The sequence below is a fragment of the Cylas formicarius genome, unplaced genomic scaffold (genome assembly GCF_029955315.1).
Source record: "Cylas formicarius isolate icCylForm1 unplaced genomic scaffold, icCylForm1.1 PGA_scaffold_4__25_contigs__length_36172078, whole genome shotgun sequence".
Taxonomy (NCBI): Eukaryota; Metazoa; Arthropoda; class Insecta; order Coleoptera; family Brentidae; genus Cylas; species Cylas formicarius.
The window spans coordinates 34,380,154-34,400,014 of NW_026844334.1; the positions used below are offsets into that span (position 1 = coordinate 34,380,154).

The 19,861-nt window shown below is 33.4% G+C and overlaps 1 protein-coding gene across 1 annotated transcript in view; it reads left to right on the forward strand.

The window, feature by feature from the left end:
• The window catches only part of LOC132701438 (cytochrome P450 4C1-like), a 48,433-nt gene extending 28,915 nt beyond the window's left edge, over positions 1-19,518 (forward strand). The window contains exons 6-9 of the mRNA XM_060669320.1: positions 2,814-2,882; positions 7,449-7,543; positions 15,142-15,398; positions 19,348-19,518. Of these exons, the coding sequence (XP_060525303.1) occupies positions 2,814-2,882; positions 7,449-7,543; positions 15,142-15,398; positions 19,348-19,505 (579 nt within the window). The 3' untranslated portion in view covers positions 19,506-19,518. The remainder of the gene's footprint in view (positions 1-2,813; positions 2,883-7,448; positions 7,544-15,141; positions 15,399-19,347) is intronic.
• Positions 19,519-19,861: the final 343 nt, after the last annotated feature.

Here is a 19,861-nt window from a genome sequence, read left to right on the forward strand (position 1 = left end):
TCATTTCTAAAGAATTTTTCAATTCGATGTGCGGTTTTCATTTAAAAACAAAATCGTTGATATGGCAGCATTCAAAGAAATTAGTTTCTATTTTTAACTGAAAACCGTGCGACACACTAAAAAAAAAAGATCAAATCTGCTCATAAATGAATTCAAATGTCATTATTTTTAAAAACACTTTTAACAATTTAGTGGCGTGCCACTGACCGTCTCCAAACAAATACTTTTTTGTAAAAAATAAAATATTCATCTAAAACAAAATATCTACTTTTTAGTTACCAAATATTGTCCTTCCAGAAAAAAAATTACATGACTATCCATTTTACTTTTACAGTTCTAATGAAATGGTAAAACATCCTAACAACAAGATAAATAATAAACTATTCTTATTGAAAAAGAGAAACACTACCTACTATTAACAATTTTTAACAAAATTTTTAATTGTTAATAAATTAATAACAACCTTTTTGAAAAAAGTAGGACATAAAAACTAGATAAGTTGTTGAAAGTGTTCTCCACCTTGAAGGATACACGCTTTAGCTCTTTTTCTCATATTGCCGTGCACTCTTTGCAGCTCAGTTCTTCTACAGTGTTAACTGGGTTGCGATGAACCAGAATTGTAAGATGCCTGCATAACAAAAAGTTCAAACGATTTAAATCTGGGGACCTAGGGGGTCATGGTTGAGGTCCGCCGCGGTTATTAATTAAATGTGTGATTTAAATATTTTCTTACTGCAACACTAAAGTGAGCAGGCGCACCGTCATGCATGAACCACATTCTATTCCTAATTAAATATGGTACCTCTTCTAGCAATATTATAATTATGGCCATTTAGAATTTCTGGCAGGAAAGCGGGTCCAATTAAGTAATTTCCAAAAATTTTAGCCAAAACATTTACCTAAAACTGGTTTTGAAGTTTAAATTCTACAACTGCATGGAGGGTTTTCATCGGTCCGAATATAGCAAATATAGCATTTCTTGGTCAAAAAAAAATAATGCCCAATTGTGTCCACAAACCATTAACAAAAATTAACACGCAAGGGAAGTAACGCTTGGACTCGTTGAATGTGATATGTGCACAATAGAAAATCGTGTAAAATTTTCCAAAACAAAATGTGCGGAATATTCCGATTATTTTCAATTTTTCTGATGTCAAGTTCAGGATTTTAATCTTCTTCAATTCGGGAGTTCTTGCAGTCCGATGGGCCCCTTTTAAATGATTGTTTGCCCTTAAAATACCTGTTTCTGATAACGTACATTTATAATATATAATATACTTATAATGATTTTGTGCAAGTAATAACTAAAATAATGAAAAAACTAATCATTCAAAAGGCAAAAGGAGTTTTTTTTTACTTTTGTTTGTGACCTCAGTTAAATGGACCTTAATACCTTATATTGCTCAGTTTATTGAGAATAAGGAGCCTTGATGATCAAGGCAAGTCATGACCATTTATCGTGTGCTGGACTATTAATCTGTATAGCTTCCAATATTATCCTCAAACTTGCGCATTTTGAATTTAAATGAATGACATAATTAGAATCTGAACTTTTTTTTTTAATACTTTGGAATCGCAGTTATTTGAAACTTTTCTTTTAGGATCGCAACTTTGTTAAAAGTTATTTTTCTAATAATATTTAATTATTTTTAAAAAGTTTCTGTAGAAAGTGATATATTATGTAATTTGTGGATAAAAGAATGAACGGCAGCCATTTTGTGTGTGTATGGCATTTGGGGTATAATTTATTACTATCTTCGTATGTGTTTTGTCCTTCAGTTATAGTCCGGAAAATTTAAATAATTGTCTCGTCTGGATGGTGAATTTTACACGATTATGCAACTGAATTGATATGATTAAAAATGTCTGCAGTTGTCTTTCAATTTCACTGAAACCGGCATCATCATCCACATATCTATACCATCAAAGAGACCTCTGACTCAGAGGACTAATATGTAAAATATTTTCTATTGTCCATGAAAATTTCTGCAGGTATTGGACCAAGCCGATTTCTCCATAATTAATGCTTCTTTAATTATAAATCTTGCTTTATGATGGGTTGATTTGTTTCTGAGTAAGGATATTGTCTAATATGTTTTTTTCTACTCCCGTCTGTAAAATACGTACTTACCCACCGATCTAGCGTGCGGGAAACGTCACTTTACCATGTCAGTTTCGTTTCCTATGAATCCGAGCCACTCCGGACATTTCTGGGATTTTACCGCAAGGATTCGGCAGTAATCTTATGTTTTCGGAGATATTTCCCACGTTTTGAATTTGACGTTTGTCAATTCTGACAGTCATGTCACTGAATGTATTCGTGTTGTTTTGAGAAAATGTATCCAAAAACTGTAGTAGAAAAAGTATAATATACAACAGGTTCGGTAAACTTTTTAAGTCACTCGTTTATTGAACACTCGCTCGGATCGTGTCAAATAAACTCGTGAGTTAAACGGTTTACCGCACTTGTTGCATAATATACTATTATTACATCGAAAGTTGGAACGTCTGGAAATAGATTAGGAGCATTAGGGAGATTTTAATGTCTTTAACCTTATTGAATATTTCTAAAGAAATTTTGATGACAAATTTAGGATGAGATCTTATAGTTTTTATAACTTGTAACTTGTGAAAACTTGAATATTTTTTATTTTAATTTAAAGTGTTAAAAATATCTGCAGTTGTCTAGTATTCCTTTGAACGCCACTGGAGATCTTGACCTTTAGAAACATAGTGGAACTAAATAATAAAAATAATAAAAGTCGAAAATTTCTCATTTCACATTATTAACATTTCAATACTTTGTTATCTAGGGACACGATACTACTGCAATGAGCCTGATTTTTACCTTGCTATTGTTGGCTAACCACAAAGACATTCAGGTAAGTATGTTCATGTTTACTTAAAATCCACCAACACATATGTTAAAATCAGATAAATACGATTTATAGGTTATTACAAAATGTTTTTCGTCATTCTTAAATTAATTTTTCAGAGAAACTTCCACAGGCTACTGTTCTACTTTTTATAAAATTTCAGGATTCCCCCTGCGTCGGTTTATATTGAGTCGAACTAGCTAACGTTTCGCCAATAATCCTGTTGGCTTCTTCAGAGCTTGACTGAAAACCGACGCAGGAAGAATCCAGAAGTTTTATAAAAGTAATTCCTAAAATAAAAAAGAGTATAACAGCTTTCAGTCCAGAAAAATAAGTAAAGCATAAATAAGTTAAGCGTAAAATGAAGAGGTTTTATTTCAAGTTAATGGATATTTATAAAAAACCCCAGCTTTTCTAACAGTTTTTCGTTTTATAAGAAACCCATTAGAGGTGTATGTGTTAAAGTTCCAAGTCTTCCAGTAAATACGAAAATAGTTTAAGTTTTATAATATTAAATCCAAAACGTTTTTATTATGTCAGGGTGTCGGAAAATATGGATCTAATTCATCTAAAAACCAGGTAAATAGAAAACCAAATGTGTAGATGTCGATACCAAGTTATTTTTTACAAATCACCACTTTTTTTAATCCATTTTCGAATTTTATGTCAAATTTCACGCATAATTCATGTAGCATAGCCTATGCGTATCTCTTTCTATTGATGAGCAAAAGAATAAAAATAATAAATAATGGCGCATCTAAATGAAACCCGGAGAATTGAAACTTTCACTTTTGATAGATCTGGAGACGAAACGAAAACTCAAGAAGTAATTTGTTTAGCACAAAATATTCAGAAATATCATTTACAAGATCCATGCCTACCGCAAACAAAAGTTTCTAGATTATTTAAAATTAGAATATGGTCAGTAGAAGTAGAGATTTTGTCATGAATACGTGTTGCGGTAAAAATTGCTTGTTTTAAGTAACTATGGGTATAAGCAAATTTGGGTACAAGCAAAAATAGGTGAAGAGCAGATCAACAAGGTTATTTTTATCCACACCACTACAGGAATTTTGAGGCCTGGACTATAAATAAAAATATCTAGAATATAGCATCATCTTCACAGTATTAAGCGTTTGGCATTTTTCTTATTTTTAAGATTGGTTGGTTCTTGTTTGCTCTCAGGAATCCTTTTTTGTGACAAACTTTCTTTGTTGGGGAATATAATGGAAGTATTTTGAGTGGTGGAGACTTTTTAATGTATGGAAGCATATTTTCACCCATCTAGATAAAGGCATACATCATCTTCACCTTCTATGGAATTCTCACAGCTTGTGGGTGATGATTGAACGGCATTTTGTGAAACAAAATAAATAAGAACTAAAAGTTCAGATTTTCACGAAATTATATATTATGACATGACAATTATTTCGACAACACCGTGCCTTTATCAAATGTGGACATTTGATAAAGGCACGTGTTGTCGAAAGAATTGTCATGTCATAATATATAATTTCGTGAAAATCTGAACTTTTAGTTCTTATTTATTTTGATAAATGGATTTTCATCAAGTAAAAGCCACCTCAGTTCAATTTTGTGAAACCATATTACTGAAAGTGTTTTCAATATTGCATTGGACAGTCTGGATTTCTTCAAGTGGCTGAGAACTAGTAGTTGGTTCATTTATAGAAGTGTGTTTATAGAACTGTGTGTTCAATGTTGGTTCTGGCAGACTGGATTTCTTTAGATGGCTGAGAGCTAGTAGACGGTTGATTTGTTATAGATATTTTTGCCGTCTGGCTGTAGGCATTGTTGCAGCCTCGTGGCCTTCCCAAATATTTCCCCTACCTGGAATATTGTTACCACACCTCTTCTAAGTCAGGCAGTACAAACTTGGTCATAATATACACTTATCGGATTCAATAATATCACATCCAGCGGCTGAATACGATGAGTACAACGGAGAGGGAAAATATAACAAAATTACTCCGTTTTATCATGATACGTCTATAAGTTCTAAATTTTTCGTGTGGGTAGCTAATAGAAGCTGAACAGGGTTATTTTGGCTTGTATTAGTAAACCTAATGAAATATTTAAAGCACGCTACAAATATATCGGTGGTCATCCATCGACTTCGATTGCATCGTCCAAAAGTCCGACTTCCATACGTTTTCTAGGAAATACCATCACAGCTCGCATAGAACTCCCTGTTGAATTCATGCCTTGCTGAAGATAGTGAACCGACCTATTTTTGGCCTCCTCGTGATATAATTTTAGATTCAGTTTTCGAAACTGATGACACTCCGGTTTAATCGCAATTCTGTGCGGCCCAAGTTTATATTTGTTTAAAATGCTACCAAGCAGTTCATGAAACTTTGAGACGATAATCTTATTGAACCCCATTGCACGGGTGGCGGACGTGATCTCTGATTTTCTGATGGATAAAATACCCTTTTAAGTCGAAAAATTATCGAAGTTGTTTTACATTTCGGGGAGATTATGCGTCTAGCACAGCTTGAACCTTTGCTGTAGCTGTTGGTTCCGATAAGGGTTTTGACAAATTGTCAGTTTCGCAGTTACAATAAAAATAAACAAAAACTGTATCCCACTTCTGAAATGCCAAGATACCGTAAATGGATATTTTAATGAAATTCGATGATTAAGTCAGGAGATGCCTTTATTCGTGAACTAATGTAACTATCTGCATAGCTTCTTACAAAATCAAATCAGTAATTCTCGTCTATTATATTATTAAGTTTTTCTCGCCTGTCAAAAGGTGTTGGCTGTAGGTAACGAAATGGATTTCTTAGCGGCAACAAAAATGTATTCCTTCCAGTTGTAACAATTATTTCTGGATTGTAAGGATAACGACAATCTTTTAGCTACAAATAAATGTATATGTAGGGTCAAGGTGGCAACAATGGATCAACTTTTGTTTGACACGCTGTAGCAAAAAAGTTATGAAAGTTATAACTTTTCATTTTATTTTCAACAAACTGTGGCTCCACTACTTTAATTACCCACGATTACTTTTTGACATAATAGGTTGGTTGCATCATGACGACCATTTTTTTTTAAGTTTGCAAATGATCCATTGTGTACTAAGGTTAGGGTACAATGGCTCACCCCTAAGTAAACAATGGATCAGTGGAGTACACAATGGATAATTATTTTTATAAGTATTAAAGAATGGACATACTATATTTATAAAAATATAACAAATTCAGGTATATAAGTAATTGGTGGACAAATCCCTTATTCGCTAGATTATAATTAGCAACTATATTTTGAGACTAGGTACTAATAAGTCAAGTACGAATAGGTAAATGTTAACTCACTCTTTTAGTAATAACTAAACACATATCACTTTGGTAACGACTAAACTTGAACAAAACATAAATGACAGCTTCTTGATTCTCTAGGTCATAACCAGTAACTAAACTATCTGACCTAAGGACTAGAAAAAAAGAACACAACGAAACTTAAATTAAAATTGAAAATATTGTTGATTTCTTACATCTAGGCGCAATAACAATCGACATAAACATAACTTGTGATATTAGAGATCATAGTAATAAACAAACAAACAGAATTAAAAAATGACTTAATTAACGTTGAGGGCAGATAAATCTAATGGGAAACTATAGAAAGACTGCTGTCTTGAGGTACTGCCCCTACAAATTGGCTTTGGTAATATCAATTTGACGTCATCTTCTTTCACGAAAGATATGTCAGGCACATTGGGAACTCGAAATTTATTTATTTATTTATGTGCCCTGTGCTTTTGACTTAAAATAATACCGTCTTAATGTTGTAAACGGAATTCCAGTTGTTCCAGACACTTTGCGGAGGCTATCACCCATTTCAATTCTTAATAAAGCTGCCTTTCTGGACGTGGCATTCTGGAAACAAACACTGCGTGAAAAAAAAACATCTAAAACTCAAAAATTAATTTACGGCCAACTCTCATTCTATTGGGTACAGAATGGATCATGATCCATTGTGTACTTACGAAGACTGAGCCATTGTGTACTAGGACGCCATTAATATTTAAAAATTGTACCCAGCCGTAAATTAAACATACTAATCAAAAGTTTCTGCCGGAAAATAAGCCTAATTAAGTACATTTTAAGGCACGTATACCAGCACTAAGTTATATGATAATACATGATAGAAAGGTTCAAGTCTTACCTTCTAATTCGTATTTTTGCAACCAAGAACCAAAAACAATGATCAGCACAAATCAGCCTGGCCAACGACGCACACCAAATAGTTCGAACGAGTTCCGTTGCCGAATAGAAGTAACGAGTGAGAGAGAAAGCAGAAATCTCTGTCCCTTTCGCAGGAATAGCGTGTGATCCATTGTGTACGCCCTAACCATTGTTGCCACCTTGACCCTATATGTATAATAGTACAGTAAAAGAATATGAGACTATATAAGAGTAAAGAAAATGTTTCGTCAATTGATCGGTTCTTAAATTAATATTTTATTTTATATTTCTAAAATTCTTTTATCCTATCAGCCCACTTCATGAAGTCAGTTTCTTATTTGGTTATTGTTTTTTTTTTCAGGATCGCATTTATGAAGAAATTGTTGAAAGTTTAAATAACAATCTGGACAAAGAACCTTCTTACAACGATTTACAAGATATGAAATATACGGAAAGGTATGGCTGAAAACGGATATCTAATGTCTTCGGCAGAGCTCAGAATAAGTATACGAGGTCAGGTCAGAAAGTGACAGGAAACAACATTCAATTAGCAAATAGAACACGCATTTGCTAATGACTTCAAAATTGATTTTTCAAAGAAACTTCCACAGGCTACTGTAATACTATTTACAAAACTTCTGGATTCCAACTGCGTGGGTTGATGTTGAGTCGAACTTGCTAACGTTTCGCCAATCATCATGTTGGCTTCTTCAGAGCTTAACTGAAACTACCGAAGCAGCAAAAATCCAGAATATCTATGAAAGTATTTTAAAAACAGTGGTATACTAATTCTTATTTTTAAAAAAATGGTTACCCATATCAAATCTAATGATCAAAATAAAAAACAGCACAGCTATGTAGCTTTTTGGTTTATTATTCAAAGAAATTTGAGCAGGATGTGGAACTTGTATGTGCACTTCTAGATTTCTTTTCTTAAAATGATAACAACTATCTTCTTATATACTTATCGATATCTAAATGCATTATCACGCCACCATCCAGCCCAAAAATCTTCCATAATTATTCGTTAGAGTCAGAGTAACATCACTGACTCGATCCGAATCTCAACCAGAAATTAACACATCTTGCCTTAGTTCATCTTAACTGATAGATCAAAAATATCATTTAAACAAAAATAAAAAATACTAAAAAAAAAAACTTAACATCAAATCAAGATTCTCTTCTTCTCCTAAAATCTCTCTACATCTACGAACGGTAAAAGATAAAATCGCCCCCTGTAAAGCAGGTTTTAACAGTAGTAAAGAATACACGCAGCCGACGAAAAATAGCGGCCTGTTCGCGTACTGCCGGTATTGGTGGTCACGTGACCCTAATAGATCCAAGATTGACATAGGCTACATTGCAATAAAATGGTTTCCTAAAGATTTCCTTTAATATTAATTATCTAAAAGTATTTGGAAACTTATTTTAGAGTCAGGTATTATTTATCGTGTTAGTATCAATTGTTTTAAACCTATTTTTACGATCTACAGTTATTACAAGCTTTTATTTAACATGCAATGCAATGTAGGTGTTATTGTCGTCAAATCTTACAATCGATTTTAAACACACTTATCTCCCAGTGATGAAACCTTTTTGGCATTTTCGAAGGTTTTTTGTGTCTCTAGGCTTGCTTTTATCGCTGCCTCCATTTGCTTTGCTTCGACATCAGCTAAACGAACAACATTGGGCTGTGTTTGGGTGAAGTACTTTGGAGCATTCTCGAAAATAGTTGACACAGCACCTTCCGCTAATTTTGGCCTCTCACGAGCATATTCTTTAACTAGGCACTTGTCAATGCAAATAACATATTTCTCTGCAAAATGTTTTATACATACAGCTGGTTTCTTTAATTGCCTAATATCATTAGGTATCTTTCTTAGCTAAACTCCTTATTGATTCGGGTCAGATGGTAAACTGAAAGTGGAAATGGGTCCCGTTTCTTCGGACATGTAATTTGACCTACACCCAAAAACACATCTTCGCGGTATGTTTGCACTGTTCTTTGTACTTTCTGGTACTTGGTTTTTATCACAAATGCCCACGGGTTTTCTCAAACATTTTAGTTATTGATAACACAAAAAATACAGTTAAAAACCGAGTTTCAAAGTTTGAAATACGGCGGTATAACCTACAAACACCGATATCCAAAGACACAACTTCACGGGCAGTTTGCACCGTTGTTTATCCGTCACTTGGCTTTTACTACGAATCCATACGGGTTTTTAAAACATTCCAGTTTTTACTGACACAAAAGAAAACAATGAAAAAACCGAGTTTTAAACAATTTATTACGCCGGTAACCTACATAGACTTACGTGTTTTCCCGGATCGCAGCCGGACTGACTGAAATTGCTGGATCTATGAGTCACGCGACTTTCGAGCGGCAGGACCGGTCTTTTTCGTCGGCTGCGAGAATAAAAAAAATCGATCCTATTAAGAGAATAAAAGTCACCAGGTTTTATTGCATTATATAAAAATACTTGCATCTAGCACTTTCTTCTACCCAAAAAAAAATTCTACAGTGTATCGAAATCATCAAATTATTTAATTAATATAATTAATTTCACCTTTCTCTCCACTCTCAAATGGGCGTTCCTAGATATTTTTGAAAAATGTATTGATTATTATTACATTATTTTCGGGTCTCTGGAATCGCCACCAGAGGGTGAATTTGTTGAATTTTAAAAATATATAAAATTTCAAATGTTGAGTATAGTTACATCCATCAAGTTGAGAAAAATTGAAAGCTTTTTTGGTTCTCATTTTAATAAACTTTGAGTGGTTGTAAGAGGCTTCTCCTATAAATCGTGCTATAAATGAAGCTATAATTTTCTGAAGAAATAGTGAATCCAACAACATGAGTTTTTTATCCAATCCAAACCATCTCAATATCTTTATCCTAACCTAAAATATGTATAAAAGAAAGCAATGCTCAAAAAAAGTTAGATTTTGGGAAAACTTTTCACTTGGCTGGTTGCTAATAATGTTTAATTACCCCAAATGTAAAGTCCGACACATGATAAATAAATGATCATAGCTGTAATAGTGTAGTAGTAAGGAATTTGAAACCCAAATAGATGAATAGATGGTGTTGTATTGCATACTGTGTAATTTTAATTCAGAATACTGAATCTACGCTGTTGCCATCACGCAAATAATTAATGGTTTTACGATGTCGTCAGTTTTTTTTATTATTTGATGATTTTTATCAATTCCCAGGCTATATTAACGCAATTAGCTAAATTGCTTAGCTTTCTGGGTTAGTTCTGAAAGCATCTTTTTTTCTTAAATTGCTGGTTATTTTAAATATCGTTAAGTATTTTTTTAATGCGTCTTAATTTAATTTTCTTAATTTTAATTTTAATCAAAAACTGTGCTCTGAAAATAAATTTTGTGAATTTGAGGCAAATGAGCAAGGAAGAAGATTGGCTAGTGTGGTGCGGTATTTGGAAAGATAGAATTTTAGGACCAATATTTAATGAAGAAAATTTGACGGTATACGATTTTTAGATTTATTAAAAAATAATACTGAGCCTCTTGTTCGGAATACTATTCGTGTATACAACATCCAAATTTATTTGGCAATAAGAAGTGCTAATACCAGCGACTTTTTAAATGGAAATTGATTGGGCAAAATGATCATCTGGTCGGCAAGGAACCCAGACATGAACCCACTGAACTTGTGCGGCAATTTAGTAAACAAAAATAAAACCATAGAAGTTTTTTTATTACAACAAAAATTTCCGGATGGAATTAATCAATTAAATACGACCAATTATGTATTAAAGGCCATAAACATTTGAAGCTAATATATATCACTTGCATTATTATTGAAAATGGTGGATATATGGAACATTTAATATAAAATTATTAATTTAATTTTTGAAAAGGTTTATCAAATGGAACTGTTTTAAAAATAAAACAATTTATAATTTTTAGACTATTTTCAAAAAAATAATTATCGAGAGAGCAATTTTGTTAAAAAATATTATAGACGCTTTCAGAATGAATATTAATTTCGTTAATATTGCCTGGAAATTGATAAAAATCGTCAATAAATTCAACTCGGTGCATTGCAGACCCATGTTCATAAATATTATTGGATTCGTCTTTTAAAGAGAGTCTTTTAAAGAAAATGCAACAATGTACAGAATGTTTAATTTTTAAAAAATTGGGAGAAGAAAGAAGAAAATTTTGAATAATGTCTAAGAAAAGGTATGATTATTATATTTATATATATCGTTAAATTAGGGGTAATTAAAAGTGTAATAAATATTATGTTCCATTTAAAATAATACAACTTTATTTGACCTCCCTGTCTGTAATTGAGCGACAATTTAAATAATACAAAAAAATTAAAGATCATTTTACTGGAAACAACTTTTTCATTCAAACTTTTTTATAATTCATAAATTTTGAGACAAGGATAGGCCCCTCGTAAACGGGCCACCCTGTACATAGTCCAAAGTTTTTTATGTTTGTGCAAATAATCACAATGCTTGCAGTCATTAAACATTTCATTATATTCGTTGATTTTCGGACATAATAATTTAGATGCATTGCTGTACACGTTCTTTCTGTTGCCTCTCAGTAATAAAGCCACGAACGCCTTACATTTTTTTCCATTTAGAAGACTAGTGAAAAAAAATCGTTTTGCTTATATATCGACAAACTTTTCTAAGATTGCCTTTATATCTACCAAAATTTCTAAGGTTTGCAGTTCTGTGTAATATCGTTATTTTTTTATTAATCTTATGTTCGTTTTGTGAAGACGTTTTCATTATTAGTTGTGAATGAGATTTACTTGAGCAAGATACATTTATTTCGTTATATGATTAGTTCATGATGTGGGCGGGGACCGATCTACATATACATCTTCATCTTGAATTTGAATGTCTTTAATTTGAACTTCAATATCGGTGCCGACAATGTTTTGTTTTAAAGAAATCGTGTAATTTGAAAATTTTAGTTAAAAGTTCTTGATCTTTTTTTATTCCTTTCTGTAAAACACCTAATTATACACCGATCTAACGTGCAGAAAGCTTCACTTTATCACGTGAGCTTCATGTCCCATGGATCCGAGCCACTTCGCACATTTCGGGGATATTACCGCACCGTTTTGGGAGCAATCTAATTGCTAAATTTTCTCTTCTGTCATTATTGCGAAATTCTATATACAGATACTTACTACCCTTACCTTATGTATAATTTTTTCGTTTAGTTCGATTCTTTTTTAATTCTTTAAATAAGCGAAAAATCAGATTTTTTACTATACAACTAAAACAATAAAATAAATCTCAATTTAAAAAAATATAAGGTAATCAAAAGAAATACAAAAAAAATTGGTAACGTGTGTGATTATGTTTCATCTACTTCCTTCATTTATTTCATAATATCAATGTATAAACTTTTTAAAAGGGAACCGTTTGACTTTGGCGGTGTCATAAATATGTCTGCTGAACTTGCTAGGCAAATTTTTTCACTTCTATATCATAGATTTAAAAAATATTTAATTTAGTAAAATGAACGCTGTTCTCTTTTATCGAGTTGTTACTTGATATTTAAAATCTAAAATAAAAAGCTTTGACTTAGATCAGGTAGGGCATAGGCAAACAGTTTAAAGAGAGGCAATAAAAAAATATAATAGTTATATAAAATTTTTATTTTAATGCTATTATGCTAAGGCAGCTGTCCTTTTTGCACTAATATAAATTCGGCGATATAAGCATTTCAAAACATAAAACTTCCACATGATACTGTAATACTATTTACAAATCTTATGGATTCCTTCTGTATCGGTAGTTGATAAATTGAACTTGCAGACGTTTCTAGTAACAGGTTACAACTTCGTTATTATCTCAAAAAAATAAATCCTCCCAAACAGCTAATGATATTCGATTTAAAACCGCAAACATCATTAACAAATCCAAACCTCCTAGATCTAATACTACAAACCGTGGACGCCTGGCTTTAAAATCTCTAAAATCTAGTCCAGCATCGTAATTCTAAAAGCAGATAAAGAAATGCTATGGTGGTTGCGATGGTTATTAACACAAGCGAATGTCAGGAAAAGATTCAAGATATTCTTAGAGACGGATCCTACTGCCAACTCAAAAACAGATCCTACGTCATCTATGGAACGCAACCTTAAATATGTTGTTAAGGTTTCTTCTCTATCAGAATCCGTAAAAGTCTTTCACCCCTAATGACTCTAAAATTCCTCGTCTCTACGGTCTTCCTAAGATTCACAAACCAGGATTACCCCTTGAACCTATTGTCAATAGTATTGGTTCTCCGCCATATTCTCTAGCAAAATATCTAGCTTCTATATTACAATCCTTCACAGGGAAAACTGATAGTTTCGTACTTAATTATTTATTATTTCATTGAACAATTAAAAATCATTACATTAGATCCACAGAATGTTGTGATTAGTTTTGACGTAGAATCCCTATTCCCTAGTCCCTATTCCTGAAACTCTGAGCATTATTTCAGATATATTAAAATCCGAGAATTTGGAACCAAACCTTCTCATCTTAATTTAAAAAGGCTTGGCTGGAACATATTTTTCTTATAACGGTCAAATTTTTGAACAAACGTCGAGAACAGCTATAGGTTCTCCACTATCACCAGTCATCGCGAATATATTTATGGAAGCCTTTGAGCAGAAAGCTCTCGACACCTTCCATCTAAAACCAAAATTATGGAAACGCTACGTTTATGATACTTTTGTTATTTGGCCTCATGTTCGAGAAACTCTAGTAGATTTTCTTTGACATTTAAACTCTGTACACCGTAATATACGTTTTACCATTGAGTTTCAAACTAATAATAACCTTCTAATCTTAGATATTCTCATCAATACTTAACACTGAGTCATTGTATTTACAGAAAACCTACACATACAGACCGATACCTTAATGCATGGCTACTTCACCATCCGGCCCAAAAATCAAACTATCTCAGCCCGAGTCACTGAACCCAGAATTGAAACACTTCTTTGCTTTTCTAGTAATTTCCACATTAGAGATATTATTTAGCGTCCCATCACAAAATACATTTGACCAAAACCTTCAATGAGTTCGAAAGCAACCCCACACTTGCCACTATAGTTTGCCTTCCACTCAAAACATCACTGACTATATATTATAGGTTCTTTAGAAATATAAAGTCAAAACCAGATTTACTACCTGTCTAAAAATCTATCAACAATTTCGATCCGTCAAAGACAAAATTCCGTTTGGGACACCAGGAATTTAATGTTTGAATTTAAGATCGGAGAATCAATAGAAATATATAAGTAACCAAACAATGTATTAGCTGTCAAACAATGTATTAGCTGGTACAGAGTAGAATGCGAGTTAGCTTCAGTTAAACTCTGAAGAAGCCTACAGGATGATTGGCGAAACGTCTGCAAGTTCAATTCATCAACAACGGACTCATTAGGAATCCAGACGATTTGTGAATAGTATAAATAGCATTTTATATTGATTTGGTGAATTTGATATATGGATTTTTTTTCCAAAATTCAACTTTTTTTTAATGTTAAATACTTATTCAGAAGCAGTTGCCACTGGATTATAGTGCTATAATATCTAATACATAAAAGTCATTTATCATTGCATTTTTTTTCAGAAGATTAATTCTTGGCGATTATATCAGAAAAATCGGCAAAGTAAGCAATCTCAATCGCGTCAATGAAAGTACTATTGATAGCCTAGGCATATCGACATTTATTTAAGAAAATATTCTAATACCCATCACTTTCCTACTAGACATAGAGCAATGAATACTAAACATTGACTATGCATTTTAGAAACTCGAAAATAGTGTCGAGCATTTTCTTTTAGTTCACTTTTTTTTTTCGAATTTCCCTAACATCCTGCCTGAGATGCTCAGAATGTATGACTCCAAAGCCCTAGGCAATAAGTCCAATTAGTTTTCTTTTATTACTACTAGCGCTATTTTGAACTTATGAATACTGAAGAAATTTCCTTATCCTACATTAATCCACGAGCGTACGCATTGGTGAATATGAAATTCGTTTCTAGATGCATCAAAGAAAGTTTGAGACTGTATCCGAGTGTTCCGTTCATTGGCAGAGTTTTAGAAGAAGACGTGTTTACTAGTCGTGGCAAAATAGCAAAAGGGACAACGGTTTTCATACACGTTTACGATTTACACCGGACTTCATCGTTGTGGTCGGATCCCGAAAAATTCAACCCCGATAGATTTTTAGCAGAGAACTCAAGTAATAGGCACCCATTTGCTTACATTCCGTTCAGTGCCGGACCCAGAAACTGTATAGGTACTTTCAAATAGATTAATTACAAAAATATTTACCGTAAAAAACCGCAAATTATATCCTGTTCCTTAATGCGAAAGAATTATCAATTATTATGGAACTGTACAATTTAGTGGCCATAGCTGTATTATATAGGCGAAGTGTTGTATAATCCGACACACTATAAATGGTTATGACTGCAATAATGGTATTAACGTTTTTATGTGTCAGTAGGTACTTTTTTACCAATAAATCAAACCGATCTAGGGTAGTAATAAGGAAATTATTTTTTTTTAGCGGCTCCTCAGACCATTGCTCGAAATATTCGCCGTCGTTATAAGCGTCGTCGCTTTTCGGCGCGGAATAGAAATCTTTTGCATATCCCGCATTAAGCAGAACGAAATGTGGACCTCTTTTTGTAGGTGCTTTAAAAATTTTTTGTTAAATCATTTAAAAAGGCATCTGTACTATTTGTTATGCTATTGTCACACCAAGCACAATTAATTGTATAACCCACAAGAAAAACTTGGCAAATCCGTATACCCTCAAATAATTTCAATTAAAGCTGGAGGAATTTAAAAAAAAAATAGTTATGCACACTTTGTATGAGTAAACCTTGATCATATGTATAATCGCGAAAATTTAACCGACTAGTCAACTTTTTTCTTGGAGTAGGATTTTTTAATTCGACATTGTTCCGTTCCCCTTCTTTATTGATGTTAAAAATTGTTTTCAATCAGTTTTAGCAACTCAGTGGTATTCTACAGTGGCAGTAAGGACAAGTTACACGAATTCGGTACTGGTTTTGTCATAAAGCAACATCTTGTTAAAAACATCATATCTTTTGAAGCGATAAACAAACGTCTAGCTTATATAGGACTAAGGGGTAATTGGTACAACTACTCCATTATCTCGGCCCATGCTCCCACAGAGGACAAAGATGAAGAAACTAAGGAAATAATTTACGAAGAACTAGATGCATTTATAGGACGAATACCAAAACACGATATGTTTATTCTAAGTGGTGATATGAACGCGCAAATAGGAAGAGAACAAGAACTCCGACCAACAACAGGATGTCATAGCCTGTATCGAGTGTGCAATGACAACGGATTTAGACTTGTAGAACTGGCTGTTATGTGTTATGTTGTAGGCAGATCAGCCTACAACATAACACTGAAGAGAACATCAGAAAGTATCAAGAACACAGAAAGAAAGTCAGACGGATATGCCGAAGAAAGAAAAGAGAGGAAGAAAGAAAAAAGTTTGAAGACCTCGAAGATGATATAACACAAACAACAGAGTAAGGGATTTCTACAAGAAATTGGCAATATATAGAAAAGGTTTTAAGCCAAAAACAGAAAATTTTCTTCAAAGGGATGACGGGACACTAATAACGAAGCAAACTAGTATACTGGATACCTGGAAGACACATTTCGAATTCCTCCTAAACACCCAATGCCAAGAAGAAGCAAAAACAAAAATATTTCAAACTGTTGACTGGCCAGTGGACTCACCAAGCCTGGAAGAGGTGACAGCGGCTGTAGCAAAATTAAAAAATGGAAAAGCCCCAGGCAGTGATAGTATTCTATCGGAAATAATAAATACGGAGGAGAAATATTACACAAGAATCTACACCAATTGATTTCGGATATATGGGAAACGGAAAACATGCCTGAGCAGTCGAAAGAAAGCATAATTGTTTCCATTCATAAGAAGAGAAGTAAAATGGTCTGCAATAATTATAGGGGTATATCGCTTATTAACATCTCATACAAAATAATAGCGAATATCATTTTACATAGACTGACACCATATGCAGAAAATGTAATAGGAGAATATCGATGTGGTATTAGACCCCATAAATCAACCACAGATCAAATTTTCTCCATACGGATGATGCTAGAAAAATGCTAAGAATTTAACAAAGGAATTCAGCATCATCTATTTATAGACTTTAGACAGGCATATCACAGGGTGAAGAGGACCGCTTTGTGGGAAGCCATGTCAGAACTCTCCATTCCAGCAAAACTTATAGCACTGATAAAGATGTGCGTTAGCGGTTCAAAAAGTGCAGTCCGTATAGGAACATTGTCAGACTATTTCCACATAAACAACGGCTTACGACAGGGAGATGCACTATCCCCCTTGCTGTTCAATATCGCCCTAGAAAAACTCATTAGAGATGCAGAAGTGAACCTAGAAATTTTTTCACCAAATGGACCACACTTGCTTCTGGCATACGCTGATGATATCGATATCATAGAAAGATCGGTCTGTGGAGTGAAAGAAATGTTTGTAAAATAGACAAGAACGCCAGCAAAATGAAGCTTAGAATGAATGAAGAAAAAACAAAATATATGTGTGTCAACAGACGGGTAAACAGAGAATGTGTCACAATGGGAGAATATAATTTCGAAAGAGTTACTAGTTTCAAGTATTTAGGAGTGACGATAACAGAGGACAACAGCATAACAGAAGAACTAAAAAGCCGAATCCAGAGCGTAAACCGATGTCTCTTTGCTCTTTCTGGAGTCCTTAAATCTAAAGTGGTATCGCGAAATTCCAACATCCAAATCTATAAAACCATACTAAGATCGATAATAATGTATGGGTGCGAAAACTGGACAATGATGAAGCAAAACGAGAGAAAACTTAGGTGTTTTGAAAGAAAAATCCTAAGAATAGTCCTTGGTACTGTAAAAGATACTGAAATGGGAAACTACAGACGAAGAAACAACAATGAACTGAGAGACATATATCAGGAAGCGGACATTGTCCAGGAGACTAAATCCAGACGACTAAGATGGCTTGGACACATAGACCGTAGTCCAGAAAATAGAATTACAAAGCTAGTCTGGAGTGACAATCCAGCTGGGAGCAGACTTCTAGGCGGATGGCGTTTAAGATGGCGAGATAATGTAATATCAGATCTCAGAACAATGGGATGCACGTACCAGCCCCAAATGACAGAAGACCGTCAGGAATGGAGGCGAATTATAAACGCAGCCGAGACCCACCCAGGGTTGCAGTGCTACTGATGATGATGATGTTAAACTCAACTTTTCATCCATGTTATTCTCATCAATGAATGAGTAGTCCATTTAATATATTTATTTATATGCATTGAAAATGATATTATCTATCTGCTGGACTACTCTAAAACTCTAAGACTCGCTGTGCCGCTTTCTTCTATATTCTCAGTGTGACTTGACTGTCTTTTATAGTCTGACTGTCTGAGATTTTTTTATCCAAAAAGTTGCCATAATAGTCTAATTTATAATTACTTTTAAGCATTTAATATTTTCACTGAAAGCAGCAAAGCGTTTTTCCTCAAGATGCAGGTACATTCAAAATGGAAGAATTTTGCCATCCTTTCTTTACAATGTCATGGATGTCGAACCAAGCCTCCTCTAAATAATATGTGTTCCATTTTTTGGCGCTGCATTGATCAGTTTGAGTTAAATATGTTTGTCTTTATTCCACTAATCGTTGGGTTTCTTTAATGAAACTATGCTTGTCAATATTTTTAAATCAAAAATCCGATTTTGTGCAGAAATCGGTGCAGGGTCTCACGACCATTTTCTTTTAATTTCTATTGCAGTGATTCAAACGATGGAATCTGATTACTTCATACATTGCATATCCTGCGAATCCGCTCCACATTTCCAGTTCTAAACACATTCATTATGCCTTTATCATATCGTTCCTTCCTTACTAGTGAAGCATAATCAAGCAATCGACGCAAGGTTGACCTCGGAATGCCAGTTAACTCCACTGTCCTCCCATTGCCATTTTCGTGGTGCATAGGCCTTAAATACTGAGATATAGAATTTCTCAGAAAGTATTGCAATTTAGCTGAATTTTACGATATAAGCTACGATATAAGTTATCTGCCCTGTTTAATGATACATTTTATTAATCTCTCGCATTAAGAAACACAATGTTTTTAATGCGTAGTTTATGTTTGCAGGACAGCGTTTTGCTATTTTGGAAATCAAATCAGCATTGTGTGCACTTTTAAAGAAGTTCAAATTGGAACCGGTAGACAGACCAGAAGATATCGTATACATACAGGACTTGGTGCTCAGGCCTAAAAATGGTGTTAGAATGAAATTTATTAGGAGATAATTGTTCGACCTTTAACATGTCTCAAGGTTGTTAAAAATAAATATTGTATTAAATCTTCTTGCTATTCTCTAGTTTCACCTAAGAAAATAAATAATTTTCTTTTATTTTCCGTTATTTTAGGTTTTCCAATTTCTCATTTGCTAAAAACTAAAAATTTAAAATTAAATAATATAGGATACCTAAATATGAGCTTTCTAATTAAAAAAAAACACCCCGTATATTATTCAATTTTTGGATTTCCTTGGAAATTCTAATTATATTTTATGCATAATGACCTAGACCTAAGTCAACTCGTTTTCGACAAATCTTGAATTTTAGTTCAAAAATGACGTTTGCAGTCCCTAAAATAATTAACA